General features: G+C 43.0%; 1 protein-coding gene across 2 annotated transcripts in view; it reads left to right on the top strand.

The window, feature by feature from the left end:
- CRTC3 (CREB regulated transcription coactivator 3) overlaps positions 1-20,425 on the top strand; it is a 96,058-nt gene that overhangs the window by 34,332 nt on the left and 41,301 nt on the right. For both annotated transcript variants that reach the window (XM_061394503.1, XM_061394502.1), the window contains exon 3: positions 19,407-19,526. In XM_061394503.1, coding sequence (XP_061250487.1) covers positions 19,407-19,526 — 120 coding nt within the window. The remainder of the gene's footprint in view (positions 1-19,406; positions 19,527-20,425) is intronic.

The following is a 20,425-nucleotide window of genomic DNA, read 5'->3' as shown; positions in this document are numbered from 1 at the left end:
TGACGGGGGATTGAACCCACACCCACTGCCTTGGTAGGTGAAGCTTTAACCACTGGATCACCAGGCAGGTCCCTCATTTTAGTGCTACCACTTGTGCCACTGCCTTGCATGGTGAAAACGTCGTGAATTTGTACCAGACGTGGGGCACTATTGCTCAATACTCTGCATATACTGTTTACTTTTCCCAGTAGCCCCTGTCTCGATTTAAACGGGGGACAGTGGAGACTAAGCAGGATTAGGACTAAGCAGCCTCCCCAGATCTCACAGCCGTATGTGGTAGCACCAGATCTCAAGTCCTGGCTCTTCGATTATGGAGATCGTGCTTATAACGCCAAGCAGTCCTGGCAGTTTTTTTTTTCTTTGTTCTTTTGTCAGATGACTAAAACAGAACCATTTTCTCCAAATGCAGAAGTTGAAACCTGTTGAGGAAATTCAACCAGAGTATTTCTTGAAGAAAAAAGAAACCATTTCCTGATTTCTTCATCTGTTCACCCGGTGACATCTTTAGGGCTGTTACTAGCCGCCCCCTGCCTTCACACACCAGGATGGAGTTCTGCGATAGTTCTTCAGGGACTTCTGGGGCTGCTCGGAGGGTCAGAAGCTCGACACCCTGCCTCTTTGATTCTTTTGCCCTTGAAGTCCAGCCCTTGAAGTCTTCCTATCCCAGCCAGCCATCAAGGGGAGGCAGACGGCAGAGGCCCAGGTCTAGTCCCTGCAGTTACTGTAGACGTTCTTCTCTAGATTCTGATTGACTTTTACTGCAGACTGCTGTCTTGTCCATTGTCAAAACCTTGGCTCTGAAACTCTGGCTTTTCAGCTACCTCTGATCCTTTGGACTTGTTTGTATTTGCCACAGATAGAAAAATCAGGAAATATGAAATTCACTGGCAGAGAGATCTCTGGGAGTGTGTTTGTTGTTCTCTAGAAGCAATGATACGTAGAGTAAAATGACAGTGAGATGCCATGAGCAGGAGTGATTGGTAGATGGACTCAGACTTTAGACAGCATGGTTCAAAGCCTGCCTCCACCCTTGCTGAACTTTGTGCTGAAGACCATAAGCTTTCTAAGCTTCAGTTTCTTCATCTGGAAGATGGAGATATTAGTAACATCTCACAAGTTTGTTGTAAAGTTAAACCAGATGATGTATAGGAAGCATATGTGCCTGGAGTGTTGTCAGTGCCAATAAAGGTTAATCATTTAGCCTGTTTGCCCATCAAATAAGGAAAAAATTTGAGTTCATACTCAGTGTTGGTGAGGGGCTAATAAGATTTGTTTTGTCTATGTTACTATAGACAGTGTAAAGCAGTGCACATCTTTTTGAGAGCAGTTCAAGAATATATATGAAGTATTAAGATACTCCTTTTCTGTGATGAAATCTCCTTTTGGGGCTCCAGCCTAAGAAAGTAATCCAAGGTAGGAAAAGAAAATTTCAGGTGTGATAATGCTGCAGTATTATTAACTGACTCGAGTAAAAGAGGGTACATCTACTCAATACAGTTAAAAATGACAAGTGTGAAGACTCTGCAGCTAGATGGAAAAAGTTTGTACTGTTAATACTATATTAAGGAAACAGTTGAAAAGGAGGCACAGCATTGTAGGCACCAGTGATTAGAGGAGAATGTGAAATTTCCGCACAGCTGCCAGGACACAGCTGCTTTACCCCCAGGGACTTTTTGACACTCCCACTGTGACACTAGTTAGTTTGTTTTTAAATATGGGGGAAAAAAAGTCAAGTAATGAACGAAACATAGGACCTAACTCATGCCTGAGTCTCACTGTCCGTTGCCAGCCTCTAGTCTCAGGCCGAGGGTAAAGGGTGAAGGGTAGTAAGGGGTGAAGCAGGGGCTCCGAGATGCTCTGAGAAGTCACTCGTGTCTTATGTGGGTTTCCTCTCAATTTCTCGAACTTCTCTTTGTAGACCCGGGGTGGGGAGAGGCGGATGTGGGCATCCGTGTGGTTTCTCACTCTTGACCTTGCCACTGCTGGGGACCTACTCAGTGAAATTTCTAACAGTCTCTTCAGCCACACATCCATCCTACTGAGGCTTCAACTCTTCATCCTAGTGATTATTTGGGAGAAAGAGTGATAAGTTTTAGAAGTTAACCAAGTAGGTTGTAAATTAACCATTGCTCTTTATAGAAATTTTAATAGTAATTCACCCTCATAAGACTTCAGACAATCCAGGAATTAGTGGGATACAAAATCCCCAGTAATGAGAGGTAAGTTCATGATAAGAAAGAGCCTGGGATGTCTGTGGTCTCTTGCACACATGACTTGATTATAAAAACAGCAGTCTTTACTTTGGCTGATAAAAGTTTCATGTTTTGACAGGGTTCAGTGAAATATGTTCCCCGAGCAAAATGCCTGTGTCAGAAGGGTCTTGTCAAAATGTCCAGCTTGGGAATACAGCTAGGAAAAAACACATACAGGGAACAAAACCACTGAGTGAAAACAGTGCTCCTTTTTGTGTGGTAGGATTATAATTATAATATACATAGGTTAATTATATACATTATATAATACATTATTAATATATAATTATATAATATATTAATCAATATATTACAAATATAATTATACATTAATATATCAATATATTATATATAAATGCAATTATATATTAATATATTAATCAATATTATATATATGATTATATATTAATATATTAGTCAATATATTAATATATAAATATATAGGTTAATTATAATAACCACCTGTGTCCCAAATTTGTCTGTAAAAGTGTTACATCACTCAGTCATGTCTGACTCTTTGCGACCCCATGGACTGTAACCCACCAGGCTCTTTGTCCATGAGATTCTCCAGGCAAGAATAGTGGAGTGGGTAGCCATTCCCTTCTCCAGGGGATCTTCCTGACCCAGAGATTAAACCCTGGTCTCCTGTGTTGCCGGCAGATTCTTTACCACCTGAACCACCAAAGAAGTCCAATCTACCTATAATGTGGCAAAAGTTTCTTTGTAATGAAAGTGCGATTTGGCAGATGTGTGTTGAACATACTGTCTATGTGCCACGTATTGTGCTTGGTGCCCGAGATCAGACAGTGACCCAGACAAGCACAGTCACCATCTGGAGGAACTTCAGTCCAGTGGAAAAGGCGAATGATTTTATAATACAAGTCATTGTGAAACAATATGATAAACCCAGGGTGGAGGGGTTCAGAAAGTGGCTGGGACTCATCTGAGTGGTGCCTACCCTAGACCAGGGGTCGGGGGACGGGGGGCACCAGGGAAGATTTTCCTGGGGGGAGAGATGTCTGAGCTGGGACCTGAGGGCTCTAGGACTATAGGACTAAAGGTTGGCATGGGGAGTGTTCCAAGCAGAAGAAACAGCATTTGGCAAAGCTTGGAGGCAAGAGAAAGCGTGTCCTGTTTGAGGAACTGGAGGTTTGGTGAGACTGGAACATAGATTGAGCGTGAGATGGGGGTGGTGAGAGCTGAGACTGGAGGGTGGAACAGGAACAAGATCACAGAGGATTGTTCTTTCTTTTTAAGGGATTTAAATGTCGTCCTAAGGGCAATGTAAAGCTTTTGGGGAAATACTTCTTTATTTGCTTGCCTGCTCACTCAGTTATGTATTCTCCCAGATTAGTGCTTATGTAAAAGTAATACATGTTTGTTGCAAAGACTCAATACAGAAGTATAGAAAAGGAAAAGTAAGCTCCCTTTCTCTCCTTTTCTTTTAAATAAACGTATTTATTTATTTATTTAGGCTGCCCTGGTTCTTAGTTGTGGCATGCAGACTCCTTCGGTGCCTAGTTGAGGCATGCATGCGGGATCCAGTTCCCTGACCAGGGATCGAACCCAGGTCCCCTGCATTAGGAGCGCAGAGCCTTAACCTGCACTCTGGACCACCAGGGAAGTCCCTCCCTTTCTTTTCTTGACACACTCCCCAGTCTAATCCCCGGAGGTACTTATTGCCAAGGGTTTCTTTTGCACCCTTCCAGGAGTTTTCTCTGTATATGCAAGTATGTATTGTATGTTTGTATACTTTCTCTTTACACAAATGGAACCATGCCATTCTAAATATCTTCCACCTTAAAAACAAAACTTGAACATCTTGGACATCTTTCTATATCAGAATATAAAGATACGTATTCTTTTCAAAGACTGCATTGTAAACTGTTACATAGCTGTCTCATCATTTATAATACTTAACCAGTTTCTTACTGAGGTCTAGCACTTAAGACTGTGTTGTTGTTTAGTCGCTAAGTCATGTTCTATTCTTTACGACCCCATGAACTGCAGCACACCAGGCTTCCCTGTCTCTCACTATCTCCTGGAGTTTGCTCAGATGCATGTCCATTGTGTTGAGGAAGCCATCCAACCATCTCATCCTCTATCACCCCCTTCTCCTCCTGCTCTCATTCTTTCCCAACATCAGGGTCTTTTCCAATGAGTTGGCTTTTCGCATCGGGTTGCCAGAATATTGGAGCTTTAGCTTCACATCAGTCCTTCCAGTGAATATTCAGGGTTGATTTCCTTTAGGAATGACTGGTTTGAACTCCTTCCTGTTCCAGGGACTCTCAAGAGTCTTCTCCAGCACCACAATTGAAAAGCATCAATTCTTTGGCACTCAGACTTCTTTATGGTCCAACTCTCACATCTGTACATGACTCCTGGTAGAACCATAGCTTTGACTATATAGACTTTTGTTGGCAAAGTAATGTCTCTGCTTTTTAATATGTAGTCTAGGTTTGTCATAGCTTTTCTTCCAGAGAACAAGCATCTTTTAATTTGATAGCTGCAGTTATCATCTGAAGTGATTTTGGAGCCCAAGAAAATAAGTTTTTCACTATCACAAAGCAAACTGCAGTGGACAGTCTTGTTATGTGTATCTTTGGGTATTTATGTAAGGTTGATACCTATAGGTTATGTTCCTATACGTGTACAATATATCCCCCATATATACCTGTATACCCATGTACAATAGCTGGGTAAGAGGATGTATACATTTATAATTAAGGAAGATATTACTGATTTAGTCCCTGTAGAGACAGTTATACTTTCTGTTCCCACCAGCATTATCTGAATGTCTGTTTGTTTGTATTGTCTGCACCATAGGCTATATATGCTTTAAAAAATTGTGGTTAAAAAAATAATAGTATATACTTCACCACCTTTACCATTTTTAGCCATACAGTTCAGTAATGTCGAATATGCACTGTTGTGCAATCAGTTGCCAAAACTTTTTCATCTTGCGAAATAGAAACTATTTCCATTAAATGACAACTCCCTGTTTGCCCCTCCCCCTGCCCGTGGTAACCACCATTCTACTTTCTCTCTCTATGATTTTGACCACTCTGTGTACCTTATATTAGTGAAACCTTGCAGGGTTTGTTCTTTTGTAATTGGTTTATTTCATTTAGCACAATGTCTTCCACGTTCATCCGTGTTGTATCACATGCCAAGGTTTCCTTCTTTTTACAGGCTGACTAGTTTTCCATCGTGTGTATATTCTATGTTCTGTTTACCCATTCATCCGAGGAAGGACCTTTGAGTTGCTTCTACATCTTGGCTGTTGTGAATAATGCTGCTATAATCATGGGTATGCAAATTATCGCTTCGAAATCCTACTTTCACTTCTTTCTGATACACTCTTAAAAGTGAGACTTCTGGATCCTGTGGTAATTCTGCTTTATATTTGAGGGAATAGCCATACTGTTTTCCGTACTGTCTATACCATGTTACGTTCCCACCAGCAGTGTACAGAGTTCTTGTTTCTCCATATCCTCTCCAACATTGGTTATTTTCTGTGGTTTTGATAGTAGCCATTCTAATATGTGTGAGAGGATATCTCATTGTAGTTGATTTGCATTTCTCTAAGGAAAACTGATGCTGAGCATCTTTTCATGTGCTTATTGGCCACTTGTATATCATCTCTGGAGGAAAGTCTATTCAGATAATATCCATTTTTTTTACTCTTTGCCAATCTAATGGGTAAAAATGCATCTTGTTGTTTCAACTGGCATTCCTTTAATTAGGAGTGAAATTTATTCATTCCTTCAGCAAATAAATATTGAGCAGCCTCTAGTTGTCTGGCACTGTGCTAAACTGTTAAGGACATAACACAAAAGGCAGGTTGAACGTCTCTTTATGCTTCTTTGACCATTTGTATTTCCTGTTCTGCATGCTTTGTTTTTAAGTCTTTTGCCTGTTTTTCTATTGAGTACTCTATCTTTTTATTGGTTTTTGAGACTTACTTATTACATATTAAGGAAATTGACTTTTTGTGTATTAGATTTCTATTGCTGTGTAACCAATTACCACAAGCTTGGTGGCTTAAAACAACAGGGATTTTATTATCTAACCGTGTCTGTGGGTCAGACGTCTGGTTACAGCTTACCTGGGTTCCCTGCTTCAGGGTCTCACCAGGCTGCAGTCCAGACAGTGGCGGAGGCTGTGGGCTCATTAGAAGCTGAGCCGAGAAGGCACTTCCCAGCTCCCATGGGCTGTTGGCAGTTTATTTTCTTGTGGTTGCTGGACTGAGGCATCAGTTTCTTGCCGGGGAGTCCCCTTGGCTCCTACAGGCTGCCCACACTTCCTTGCCACGTGGGCTTCTCCAGTTTGGCCAATAGCTTCACAGCAGTTTATTTCTTCAGGCCAGTGAAGAGTCTCTCCAGCACTTCTGCTTGCAAGACAGAGTCTTTCAAATATCAAAACAGAATCACTCCATTGCCATGTCCTGGTGGTTAAAAAAAAGTCACAGGTTCTGCCCACATTTCAGGGCAGGGAATTTCACAAAGGCATGAACCAGGCTGTGGTGATCATAAGGAGACACCACAGAGTCTGTGCACCACGATCTGCCATATATATTCCAAATAGTTTCTTCATTTAGTAACTTTTATTTGTTTGGTAGTTTTCTGCTCTAATTTTTATGAGACAAATGTATTGATTTTTGTCACTTCTATATTATAATTTGTATGTTTAGAATGACCTTTATCATGTCAAGATTTCTCAAGCATTCACCCAATTTTTTTAAAACCCATACCATATTCTAATACTGTTGTTACTTTGGGATTTATTTTGACTTGAGCCTTGAGAGAGCCTTTTCCTTCTATGTGCAACCTATTGTCTCAGTTCTTGAATAATTTATTTTTTATATGATTCTTTCTGTTTTGTTACATTGATGTGGCTGCCCATTTCCTCTGTCCATTTCCATATCAGTGTAGTTACTGTAGCTAAATTTATAATATACTCTTTGTTTTTAATTTTAATTGTTTGTTTTTTAATATATATGTATTGGGTTGGCCAAAAAGTTCACTTGGGTTTTTTCATGTGACCTAGTAGCAAAACCCAAAGGAGCTTTTTGGCCAACCCTGTGCTTAATATTCATGTGGTTTAAAATTAAAGATAATCAAAAGAGTATGCAATTAAAATACCCCTTCCATCTCTGTCCTAATCACTCAGTTCACTCCCTACAGGCAATAACCATACACATTTCTGTAACTTGATATTCTTCCAGAGGTATTTTATTTAGTATTGAATCCACTTCACCCCAAGGTAGCTAACTATATACATTTATGTGCCTTACATTTTTCACTAATATATTGGAGATCTTTCCATCACACCTCACCAGGAGCATCCTTACTCTTATTTTGTTTTGTTTGAGTGCACAGTATGTCTTCAACTAATTCTCCATGGATGAACATTTAAGTTATTTACAGACTTTTTGAAAATATACAGACTAAGTTGCAACAAATAACCTTATACACATATAATTTTGCACACCTGCAAATAACAGCTGCAAGAAAAATTCTATAGGAGTGGAATTGCTGGGACAAGGAGTATATGCATTTATAGCTTTGATGGGTAGGATCAGTTCACCCTCCATAGAAACCGCACCAGTTTACATCCCTACCTGCTGCATATGAAAGTGCCTGTTTGCCCACATCCTCCCCAGCTCAGTGTTTTATCAAACTGATCTTTGTCATTGTCAGTCTTATAGATGAACAGTCGTGTCTCTGTGTACCTTTAAGTTATATTTCTCTTATTATGAGCGCAGTACATTTTCTCCTATGTTTATGAATTATGTATTATCTTTACTGTGAACAAACTGTTCATATCTTTTGCTCTTAATTCTTTAGGGTGGTTGATCTTTTTCTTATTGCTTTTTAAGGAGATCTTTATATATTAAAAAAGAAAGTAGACATTTTCCCAGTCTGCCATTTGTCTTTTGACTTTTTCTGTGATTTTTTTTCTTTTTTACCATGCAGACATTTACATTTTTTATGTATCAAAATTTAATGTTTTTCAGTGACTTCTAGGGTTTTTGTAAAGTCTTTTTCTCTTCGTTTCTTGTAGTACTTTGTTCCTTCCTCTTTAGCTGTAAAATCTTTGATCCATTAGGAGCTTATGCTAATGTATGGTGTGCAGTCCGGATCTGACTTAATTTTTTTCAGTTTCCTAGCCAGTTGTCCCAACACTGTTTATTGAAAAATCATCTTTTCTTCACTGATTTAAAATACCGCTTTTATCAGATACTAAATTCCCACAAGTGTCTGATGATATTTTGAGACTTCCTGTTCTCTTTTATTGATTTGTGTGTCTATTCATACACCAGAATCACACTAACTGATCACCGTAGCTTTATATTACATTGTAAAATTCTAGTTGGGTTAATTCACTCTCATGCTTCTTTTCAGGGATTTTTCCAGGCTGTCCTTGCATGGGTATTTTTCCAGGTGAACTTTAAAATCGACTCATTAGTACCTATTTTTAAAAATCCTGTGGTTAATGGGTCTTATGTAGTTGAATGATGTGATCAGATTTGTGTTTTAGAAAAATTACTCTGGCTGCATTGTGGAAACTAGGTTGGAGGAAACAAGATCAGAGACAAAAAAAAAAACAGTGACAAGCTGTTGCAGTGACTCTGGGGAGTGGGTGGGTGAGAAAGTGAGGAGTAGGTTTGGGAAGTGTCTGCAAGGTCAGAGTGACCAGACTTGGTGATGCCTGGGATGGGGAGAGGCTGGGAGGAAGTCTTCAAAGAGGACCCCAGACTTCCAGGACTCAGCCCTGGGGCAGTGCCATCCCCAGACATGTGAAACACATGAGATAGAGTCATTATGGGAGGAAAAGGACAGATTTGCCTCCGCGCACGCCAGCCAGGTAGTCCTAGAAGAGTTGTCCAGTGAGCTGTCAGACTACAAGTCTGAAGCTTTGGTGAGAAGTCTGTGTTGGAGATAGAGGGTTATATGACAGAGCCCTGAGGAAGGCCAGCACTTACAGGATGATCAGGGAGTTCAGGAGCTGGCGTGTTAATGTTTGGTCGCTAAGTTGTGTCCGACTCTTGGCAAGCCCATGGACTGCAGCTTGTTAGATTTCCCTATCCTTCACTGTTTCCCTAAATTTTCTCAAACTCCTGTCCGTTGAGTCGGTGATGCCATCCAACCATCTCATCCTCTGCCACCCCCTTCTCCTCCTGCCCTTAGTCTTTCCCAGCATCAGGGGAGTCAGCATAGAAGAATGGAAAGAAGCCCCCCCAGTGGTAGGAGGAAAACAGAGCATAAAGTCGTAGATACCAGGGAAGAACGTCTTCAAAAGAGAGTGAATTGTCAGTCATCTCAGATGCCTCTAAGAGGTCAAGTAACTTAACAGCTACAAAAGTCCAACTGGATTTAGTAACAAAGAAAGTCTATGGTTATCTTGGGGAGAGAAGGTTCAGTGGGGAGGGGTTGGGGGCTGAGGTAGGGGGTCGGGGGCTGAGGTGGGGGAGTCGGAGTTGTGGTGGTGGTCGAGGCAACTCCATCAAGAAGCTTGGCTGTGAAGAAGGGAAGAGACAGAGATGTGAGGAGAGTAGAGTAGCAAGTTCTGTTTCAAGCCCTACCCACCCCCCCCCCCCCCATGGGAGAGGCTTGGCTATGATGAAATGCAGGTGAGAGGGAGGCAGTTAAGGTAAGAGGGTAGTGACTGTAGGCTTGGAGGACCAGTAATCCTGAGATGGATAGAAGGACTTAGAGAAACTGGCCAGCGTGAACTGTCTAGAAGAGAGTAATCCAGTTACAGTGTTGGTATATGTTCTCTCATGTTTTGTTGTTGTTGTTGTTGAGTTTTCTGATACTTTTGTTTGGCTGGTTTTTTAAAACTCTATCTATTTATGGTGCACTGGGTCCTTCTTTGTTGCTGCACGTGGGCTTTCTCGAGTTGTGGAGAGCAGGGGCTCCTCTCTAGTCGTGGTGACAGGCTTCTCACTGTCGTGACGTCTCTTATGGAGCCCGGGCTCTAGAGCACTGGCTTAGTAGTTGTGGCACACGGGCTTAGTTGCTCCGAGGCATGTGGGATCTTCCCGGACCAGGGATTGAACCCATGTCTCTTGCATTGGTAGGCAAATTCTAAGCTACTGGACCACCAGGGAAGTCCCAGTGTGGCTATTTTTATGTCTTGAGAATTTAGAGAAAGAACTTCTAAAAATTGGAATCAGGTTTAGAAATTTAATTGACGATTAAGTTAAAAAGCAAAGTATAGAATAGTGTATTAGTATGCTACATTTGTGTAAACAATGTAGTAGAAATAATATATATTTATATTTACTGTATATATATAATCAGTATTTGGACAAAGTTACAGAAACTAATAAATCTGGTTACCCACTGGGAGGTGGGAGATGGAAACAGGTGAGCAAGAGTTGGAGGTTGTCTCTTCACTGTCAAGCTTTTAAGAATTTAAATGTATTATTTATCCAAATGATATGATCTAAGCTGGTTGGTTGTTCTAAAAAGTAATGGTTCTGCCAGAGCCTGAGCTTTCTTAGTTATTTATGGCTCTAAGTGTGATCTCTCTGTCCTGCCATGTCTGAGAACCTCCAAGAAGCAAGCTTTATGCCTGTGAGCTGTGGGTGTTTGCTTTTTCTCTGCTCTTCCCCACTGGAGACCAGCAGTCCTGGGGAATTGGACAGTCCTCTATTATGGTTCAGGGAAAAGGACTGTGCCCTGGACTGGCGTGTCCTGGCCGTACAATCCACAGTTTGACTGAGTGGGCTATTAAGGGTTCTGCACCCAATTCCACCATGGACAGCAGGGGGTTCCTGGCATCCACAGGCTCATCTCCTACTATTCAACCCGGTTATGACACCATCTTCCCAGAGATAAAGGACTCAGCAGTCTTACAAGACTGCTGCCCTCTACACTTTAGACACCAGTTGCAAGTCTCAGTCTTGGAGTTACCTACAACTTCTGTCCAACTTGGCTGCAAATCAGAGGTTTCCATGACCTCCCCCTCCTTTGGATTCAATGAATCTGATAAAGCATCTCATAGAACTTAGGAAAACATTTACTTACACTTACCAGTTTATTATAAAATAATATGATAAAGGATACAGATGAACATCCAGATGTAAGAAAGGCGTAGGGCAAGGAAGGTGGGAAAGGGCACAGAGCTTCCGGGCCCTCTTCAGAGCATACCGCTCTCTTCAAATCTCCAGTGCTCACCAACCGGGAAGTTCTCCAAACCCCATCCTCTTGGGTTTCTATGGAGACTTCATTGCAGAAGACTGACTGATGACATCCCTGACTGTTAGTGATTGATTCAGTTCCCAGTCCCTTTCCCCTTCCTGGTGGTGGGGTGGGGACACTGAAAGTTCCAACCCCCTGGTCACAGAGTGGGTTCTCTTGACAGCCAGCACCTACCCTTAGGTATGCTCCAAAAGTCACCCGATTAACAGCAAAAGACACCTGTGCTGCTGTGAGCCCTTAGGAAATTCCAAAGGCTCTAGGAGCTGTGTGCCAGAAATGAGATGCAAAGCTGGCTTATAGGAAGAGAAAGAAGAAAGGGGGCAAGTCATAATCCTGACAGGGGCAAAGTCGCCCCCTGGTTGTCTGCTTCCCAGCTGAGGCACACCCCCTGACAGTAATCCTGTGACTTTTCAGTCTCTCCATTTCCATAAAGAATCTGCAGTTTTGATCCCTGGGTTGAGAACATCCCCTGGAGGAAGGCATGGCAACCCACTCCAGTCTGCTTGCCTAGAGAATCCTATGGACAGAGGAGCCTGTCGGGCAACACTCCACGGGGTTGCAAAAGAGTCGGACACAACTGAGTAGGCACCCATACACTGGGATCCAAATGGGACTTCCCTCCACCTTCTTCCCTCCTCCTGGAAGTGAGGTTGCTTGACCCGGCATAGGCAGGGCTGACCATGCTGACCTCCCTAGTCACAGAGCTAGGGAAAAGCCCACCTTCCTCGCAAGTGAGGGGAGACTCTGCCCTACTCTTGGGAACCAACAAGCTGTCAGTACACGGTACCCCACCAAGGGAGGGGCCCCGCTCAGGACGGCAGCCCTCCTCAGCTCACATCTGAGTGGTCGGTTCTCTCTCTCCTGTCTGTAGACAGAGCGGGGCCCTTGTAGGTGAGATGAAATGGTTTCCTCCTTGTGAGTCCTGCCAGTGTTTATATGAGTGAGGAAAGAAACGCCAAACCAACGTAACCCGGGGTCTCCAAATGAGCAAACCTGACGTATTTGCAGGTTTAGCTCAAATTAAATGGAGAACCTGGTCCCACACCTCAGCCCCTCCACTTTTGCTAGTTTGGTTCCTCATGGAGAAGAGTGACCTTATAATGGTGAATTTTTAGAAACCTCTCAGTGGGCAGATTCCCCCAAGGATAGTTTACAGTTCAGCCTAAGGGAAGATGTAGCAGAAGCAGGGCTGTATGAAAAGGGAGTGGCCTGCCTGGGAAGGTCGTCGGTCCCCTCTCAGCAGGGGCTGGATGCCCATGGCCAGGGTGCTGCTTAGTGGGATTAATGACCTGTAAGGGTGTTGAGACCAGGAGGAGCAGGACGTTATATGTGCCTCTTCATGAGCAAGTGGTCAGATGAGGAAAAGTACCCAAGGCTCTTTTAAATCAAAAACAGGATGTACATTTTTTTTTTTAACTCAACATGCTTTATTTAGAATTGCCACGTGCTGTTCTAACTAAATATTTCAGATTATTTTATTCCCTCTAGAAACATTTTCTTTTAGGATACCTTTTTAGTTCCATTATTATACACTTACTTTGTCCTTTAAAGTCATGTGAAAAAAAGTACTTTAGTACTAATTTTGGCAGGCCATGTGGTAAAACACTGAGCTTTTATCCCTTTTTTTGCATGTCTGTAGAAGTTATAGAAGGTCCCTGGAGAAGGGCATGGCAACCCACTCCAATATTCTTGCCTGGAGAATCCCCATGGACAGAGGAGCCTGGCAGGCTATAGAGTCCATGGGGTTCCAAAGAGTCAGACATGACTGAAGCCACTTAGCGCACATAGAAGTTATTGGGCTACAGCTAATAAAGGTACCCTTAATTTATTATAGTGTCAAAATTTAATTATTAAAAATTTAAAAAACTTAATTAAAAAAATTAAGCTTTTTATTTGAAAATTTAAGGTATACCCCAAAGTAGAGAGTAGAATAATGAGCCCCTTTATACTCATCACCAGTCTTAGTGTTTTCCAGTTTTACTGAGGTGTAATTGGCAGGTAATGTTGTATTAGTTTAAGGTATACAGCATAATGATTTACTATGTGTACATATTGCAAAATGGTTACTGCAATAAGCCTAGTTAACATCTAATAAAATAAAAACTACTCACTCAGGTGATTCAGGGGCTCTGAGAGTACCCTGTAAGACTGGACTAAGGCCAGCCTGAAGATAGTGTAGCCTTGGCCAACCTCTGGGAGAAAAGCCCGACGTTATTGCCCAAACCTAGGAGCCTTACAGTTTTGTAAATCAAAATCTCTCCTTCTGGCGTGGCTGAGCACCAGCTCCTGCCCAATTCTGACACTGCAGAGGCAGAGGAAGAGGCTGGGAAACTGGTCAGTGGGGGCTGCCAGGGCACTGGTGGGTCTGATCCTGGAGATTTGTAAAGTATTTTGAATTTTTCTTTAAGGTTTTTTTTTTTTTTTTTAATGGTAATATAATAGAGTCTCTAAGCAAGCTATGAAATCCTTTTTATTCTGCTCATATTTTAAGCTAGAAGTAAACTGCTCCATTTAGCCCCGAGGCAGTGGATTCAAAGCTGCTGCTTTGCTGTGGGTTGGTCTTCCTCCTTCCCTCCCTTCATCATGAGAACCAAAGGAGGCACTGGCTGTGGCTGGAATAAGCTCCAGCTGGATTCCCAAGAGAGGACAGTTGTCCCTTGGTTAGACTGGCCCTTTTAAAAAGAGGGAACCTATAACATCTTCCACTAACTTAACCTGCATGTAAATAAGAGGCCCTGCAAGCTCAAGGAACCTGCCTTACTCCCTACCCTTGTAAAATCTCCACTCTTCCCCCTAGAGAAAGTTATTCAGTACCAGGGGCCAGTCTTTCATGCACTTACCAAGAAATAAAGACGAGCTGCCAGCATTGTGAAAAGGCTAGAGTGCCTGCTAAGCAGATTAGCGAGTGTGACCTCAGGGCCAAGCAGTAACACACCGTGTCCAGTAGAACCTTTTTGATCTATTAAACTGCCACCCAGTCTCCTGCCCCACTTGTAGGTCTACCAGGACAGATGAAACAGACGGGAGTCAGATACATAGAGGAATTTGGGATGATTGAGGTAGCATTTTAATTCTATAGGAGGGAGCATGGGCTGGTCAATAGATATTCTTGGAACTCATAGCTTATCTTTTATAAAATATTAAGTCAGACCCCTCCTCCAAATGAAATTGTTGGATCTAGTGTAAAGATGTAGGCATGCTGTTTATACTGCAAGGTAGCCAGATATCTCAGCTAGGCTGTTACTCTGCAGTTAGATCTTGGGTGTTCAATAGATTTATGAGAATGTAATAAAAGTTTATTTGGGACATTTCTAGAAAATACATATTGTTTTCTGTATATATCAGCAAAAATCCACTTACAATCCACTTATATATGGGCAACTGAGCAAAGGAGGCAAAATGACAGGGTGATGAGAGCCCTGAAGGAGTCTCAGAACCCCAAGTTCAGACTGCTAGGCTATATGGCTGTGAGAACGTCACTTTGTCTCCTTGGATCCTGGCTGCCCAGCTGTAGGAGAGCAGAGAGCTGGGCTCCATGGCGGTCAGCGGGCCTTTGCTCAGCACTCGGGTAAGCCAGCAGCCCCTGTGCCCGTGGCGCTCATCCCCACCTTGTCTTCACCTGCTCTGCGCTGAGAAGCCAGGTGGCTGGTTCATGAGGCTCAGGTGAGGTGCAGTGGAGACCCTGAGGGGCTCCCTCCAGAGTGCTCTCCCAGGGGGCTCTGTTTTGTTGCTGAGAGCCTCTCTCTGCTTCCTGGTTCACTGGCGAGAGGGGTGAGATGGTCACATAAATGACCCCTGCTCCAAGTTCACACGTGGTCCTTATACCGTAAAACAACAATGGCACTGCATCCTGCCAGTATGTATTTCCAGTATTGACAGTGGTATTCCAGAAAAACATTTCTTGCTCTTACAGGAATTTTATTATTTTTTGTCTTGCTCTGTAGTCATAACATCTACAAATGAAACTGTTGAGAATTGTCCTATGTAGACTTATTCCTGTTTGAGAACACTGATTGGGCATCCCCTTGCAAGGATACTGAGGTTATGTATTCTGGATCAGGACTTTTCAAAGGAACCATTTGTCTGCTTAATCTCAGTCTTCTAAAATGTTCTTAGCGGTTTTTTAAAAAATATTTATTTGTCTGCACTGGGTCTTAGTTGCGGCATGTGGGATCTAGTTCCTTGACCACGGATCAGACCCAGGGCCCCTGTATTGACAGTGTGGAGCCATAGCCACTGGACTACTAGGGAAGTACCCCTAAAATGTTTTAAATCTATTAAAAAAAAAAAACTCAGAACTTCTGACAATGCAAGAAGGTACTTGGTCATCCTACTAGCATTTAGAAATCTGTATTTCACTCAAGAAAATTTGCAAATTACATTTCTCCTGCTTTTAAGAACACTGTATAGAAATATAGCTGTAAGCTAGAATTGACTCTGTTGCAAGGAAAAATGTCTTGGTCATTGACATACATATAATATACTATAGCATATATACCTTTAATAATGATCATCTCCTTGAGTTGGCAATAACCAGCTCTCCAGTTCTCAGACTTCAGCTCACTTCAGGACTAAACATGGGCTTCGTAGGAATCTGCTTGCAGTTTCTTAGTCACGTGAGAAAGATCTGGGGTTTCCAATTAACCGCAAACTTAATGATACGCTGGCGGTGTTGTGCATCTGCTGAAAGAACCAATGCAAATGTAGGTCACATTGATAGATCAGCAGTGCCTAACTAGAGGAAGTGATCTCCTCTCCTAGGAAAAGATTGCCAGGCCCAGCCATTCACCCCAGGCTGAGGTGATGTGAGGTGGCTGGCAGCAGGTGGTGCCTGCCTGAGGTCTCGGTCCTGGTGGGGAGAACACGGTGCTGTCTAACATTGGCCTGCAAGTCCACAGGGCTGCTGCTTTTGGCAAATCCACATGTCCTGTTTCATCCCAGAAAGAGCTCTGATGTCAGCATTAGCCCTGCCACCCCCACCCCATCAACCACCCTAATGCCTGCAAACCTGAACCAGTTTGCTGGCCACATAGAGATGTTTTCAGAGACGTCAGGAGCATGCAGTCCTACAGAGTGGGGAGGATCTGAGACCAGGACTCTCTGCACGTGGACACTCAACTCCCGGTAGTACTTTGAGCCCCTTTAAATTTGTTTCCTCCTCACAGAGTTCAAGGGCTTCCCCAATGGCTCAGCAGGTAAAGAATCTGCCTGCAATGCAGGCGACACTGATTCAATCCCTGAGTCTGAAAGATCCCCTGGAGGAGGGAATGGCAACCCATTCCAGTGTCCTTGCCTACAAAATCCCATGGACAGAGGATCCCATGGCGGGCCACAGTCCAGGGCCACAGTCCATAGGGTTGCAAAAGAGTCGGACACAACTGAGCAGGCACACACGCCTAAAGTCCAACCACAGCAACTAAGTAAGGATCACCTGCGGCTTCCTGCTTGCCAACTCAGGAACCACCCTGACCCTCTCACCCCAGCTTCATTGCCCTCTACTATTAAGGTTTCTGGAACCTTGGTGTTCAGGCTGCACTCCACCCATCTACCCTCTCTCAGGTTTGGGGACATAAGCCCAGAAGCTACCTTTGCCCTGCCTTGGGTTACCACTCGGTCATTCCTCTCCGTGCGCAGCCCTTGGCAGTTCAGTCACAATGCAAAACAGAATTCTCTGGCCACTGTTTGGCTATTAGGGTTCCTGCTGAGCCTCCTAGTGCTAAACTTCACTGTCAGGCTGTTGATGCTGGCACCCCTGAGTTCAGTTCCCTCAGCTGCCAGCAAGGACACTGCTGCCACCAGGGTCCATTCCCATCTGTTTTCTAGTGCTTGGGGGCCTGTGGGGAAACCTGTGCTGGCCCAGGCAGAGACTTGAACTTGTGCCACAGGGAAGAAGAGAAGAAATTATCAAATGTAGGCGGAGTATCCCACCAAACACACACTGCATCCAAGTAATAATACCAGATCTGGGCCAACAGGGGTTAAGTCAAAAGAGACAAGTGTAAATAGAAAATATATGTGTAATAGGAAACCTGGAAGACATTCCAAGAGCTTTCTGTGTTTTGGATCGTCGTCTTCTTCTTTTAAATTTAGTGTTCTGGCCGCCTAGTTCCCCAATCAGGGATCAAACCTGCACCCCCTGCAGTGGAAGTGCAAAGTCTTAACCACTGGACTGTCAGAGAAATCCCCTTGGACCCCTTTCTAAAGACCCTCCATGCCCCCTCTATTCGCTGGCCTCTGGGAGTCCAGTCTGGCCGTAGTTGTGCTCCAAGACTTCTAGATGAAAATGTTGTTTTCAAGTACATTTCCCATTTGTCTGATTTTTTTTTTTTTTATCACCAGAGAGACCTCTGTTTTCTTTAGTCCTGGAACAAAGTCATCCATCTCTTAAAATTATGTCTGTTGTGTGAACAAGTTCTGATAAAGTGCACGGTGGGTATTCAGCCTCTTGATGAACAAAGGTGTTTCAGTTTATTATTCCTACAGTAGCGTACTCTCTCTTCTGAGCTCAACATCCATCTTGCCTATCGCAATGGATATTTTTCTTCCAGTACCACAGGTGTTCCTCAGGAAGATCTTTTTATTTTAGGCGTTGATAGATTTGGATTGTAAAAGAATTGTTCAACTAAACCAGCCCCAACGTTTCATTAGCCCCCTTGGGAGAAATAGGAGTCATTCCCAAATCCAAGATATGAAAATCCGTATGTTTAACAGCAAAATGAGTGGCTAGTTCTTAACTAAAAGGAACTCCCCTAGAAAGACATACTCCATCATAGGGTTCTTTTCATAATAAGTTAGCTCTTTGACCTATGATTCAATTTACATGAAAGAAAATCTGTTTTCATGTATATCACAAACACCTCTGACATAATTTTGTATACACATTGCCCCATTATGTACAATATAATGGTGCACCCTAGGATTTGGATTTTGCCAATCAAAAAGCTTTGCCTTTTATGATGCCAGACTCAAAAATGTGAAGAGTGTACTCCAAGCCTGCCTTAACAAAGGACTTTGGATTTATTGACCATGACTTTATCTTGAATCTGTTTATATTTTCATTTGTACCATTTGGGGTATGGCGAGTTGCGTGTTTCCCACTAGTATTCAGGTACTATTCTCTTTTTCCTCCTTAACTCGGGGTCACAAACTCAGACATCTAACGTAAGAAGTCATCAAAGTGGTGTGGTGTCCCACTTGCAGAGAACAGCTACTCTCAATTTCAGTCCCCATTGCCGTGTGGGAAGTTGGGACCAGTGTGGCTAAAACGTTCAGACTTTTCACTAGAAGCCCCAAAAGTTTTTAAACATTGTTGAGTTTAAAAAAGACAGTGAGTTTAAAAAAGACTGTGTAAGCCAGTAGTCCCCAGTCCATAAATACCCCATTTTATCTCTGGATGCTGTGTCTGTGTTTCTGCATGCCGGATGCCATAGGTACCCACTTCGTTTCTGTCTTAAGCCTACCTCTTTTTCATTTCATGCATACCTCCTTGTCTCTGGGATTCTGTGTAAAAATTCATAGTCTCCAAATTGTGATAGTGTTTAAAAAGTCATTCTTTCAACTTCCATCTTCACACACTAAAGACTCATTTATTTTTTTAAATATTTAATTTATTTTTTTATTTGGCTGTGCTGGGTCTTAGCTGCGGCATGTGGGATCTAGTTCCTTGAGCAGGGATCGAACCCCAGCCCCATGCATTGGGAACTCAGTCTTAACCACTGGACCACTAGGGAGTCCCAAGACTATTTCAAATTATTCTGTGATTATGCAGACACAGCTCCATGCTGCATTTGATTCACCTTGACTCAAGGCAGAGTCACAGACACCAGTAAAACTATAAAGTCAGTCTTGTCATCTGTTGTTGCTAAGAGTTGTTGTTGTTCTTGATGACAAGTGGCAATGTCACAGTCACAGGCCAACCAACTCTTCTTCATTCTCTCTGCAGCCGGTGTTCCACCCAGCAGACAGCGTGCGAGGGACCCGCCACCACGGGCTGGTGGAGAGGCCGTCCCGGACTCGCTTCCACCCCCTTCACCGACGATCCGGGGACAAGCCAGGACGACAGATATCCTTTTTCATTGTCTGAGGAGAGGATAAGTTTTGAAATGTTTGAAAACTTTTCAGAATTTATTTTCCCAGTAATTTCCTTTTGGCCTCCAAATCTTCATTTCATCTGACGAATGGAGGCAATAAACCTAAGTGACTTGGAAACTAGAAACATTTCTGCGACTGAAAACTGGAAGGATCCCTGTAGGTGTTTACTTTATGAAAGTGTCAATAAAGTTCCATCTAATGAAGTAACTATACATAAACAGCCTGTCATTCAGCCCCATTGCAAGGCCTGCTCAGCGTTTTCTTCAGACATTGACAAAAATCAGAATTAACCCTGACTTTAAACCAGGTTAGATTTAGTTGGTCACACTAAAACAGACATACAGATAGCTGATTTATGTTTATTTCTGTTCATGCACTGACCTGCTGCTAGAACTTATGGAAGAAATTTTTATATAATTTTCTATTTAGGGAATTTCAGGGGAGAAGGCAATGGCACCCCACTCCAGTACTCTTGCCTGGAAAACCCCATGGGCAGAGGAGCCTGGTAGGCTGCAGTCCATGGGGTCATGAAGAGTCAGACATGACTGAGGGACTTCACTTTCACTTTTCACTTTCATGCCTTGGAGAAGGAAATGGCAACCCACTCCAGTGTTCTTGCCTGGAGAATCCCAGGGACGGGGGAGCCTGGTGAGCTGCTGTCTATGGGGTCGCACAGAGTCGGACACGACTGAAGCGACTTAGCAGCAGCGGCAGCAGCAGCAGGGAATTTCAGACTCAATCAATGACAACTAAAATACAAAGCTGGTATTTAGGAGAATTTTGCATAGTGATATTTATTCACACCAAATCCTATGCTGTAAAGTAGGAAGACAGAAAAGGAGGCTATGAACTCATCGGACAATTTTACTT

Source organism: Bos javanicus, chromosome 21, assembly GCF_032452875.1.
Source record: "Bos javanicus breed banteng chromosome 21, ARS-OSU_banteng_1.0, whole genome shotgun sequence".
NCBI lineage: Eukaryota > Metazoa > Chordata > Mammalia > Artiodactyla > Bovidae > Bos > Bos javanicus.
This window is presented reverse-complemented; position numbering and strand designations above follow the sequence as displayed.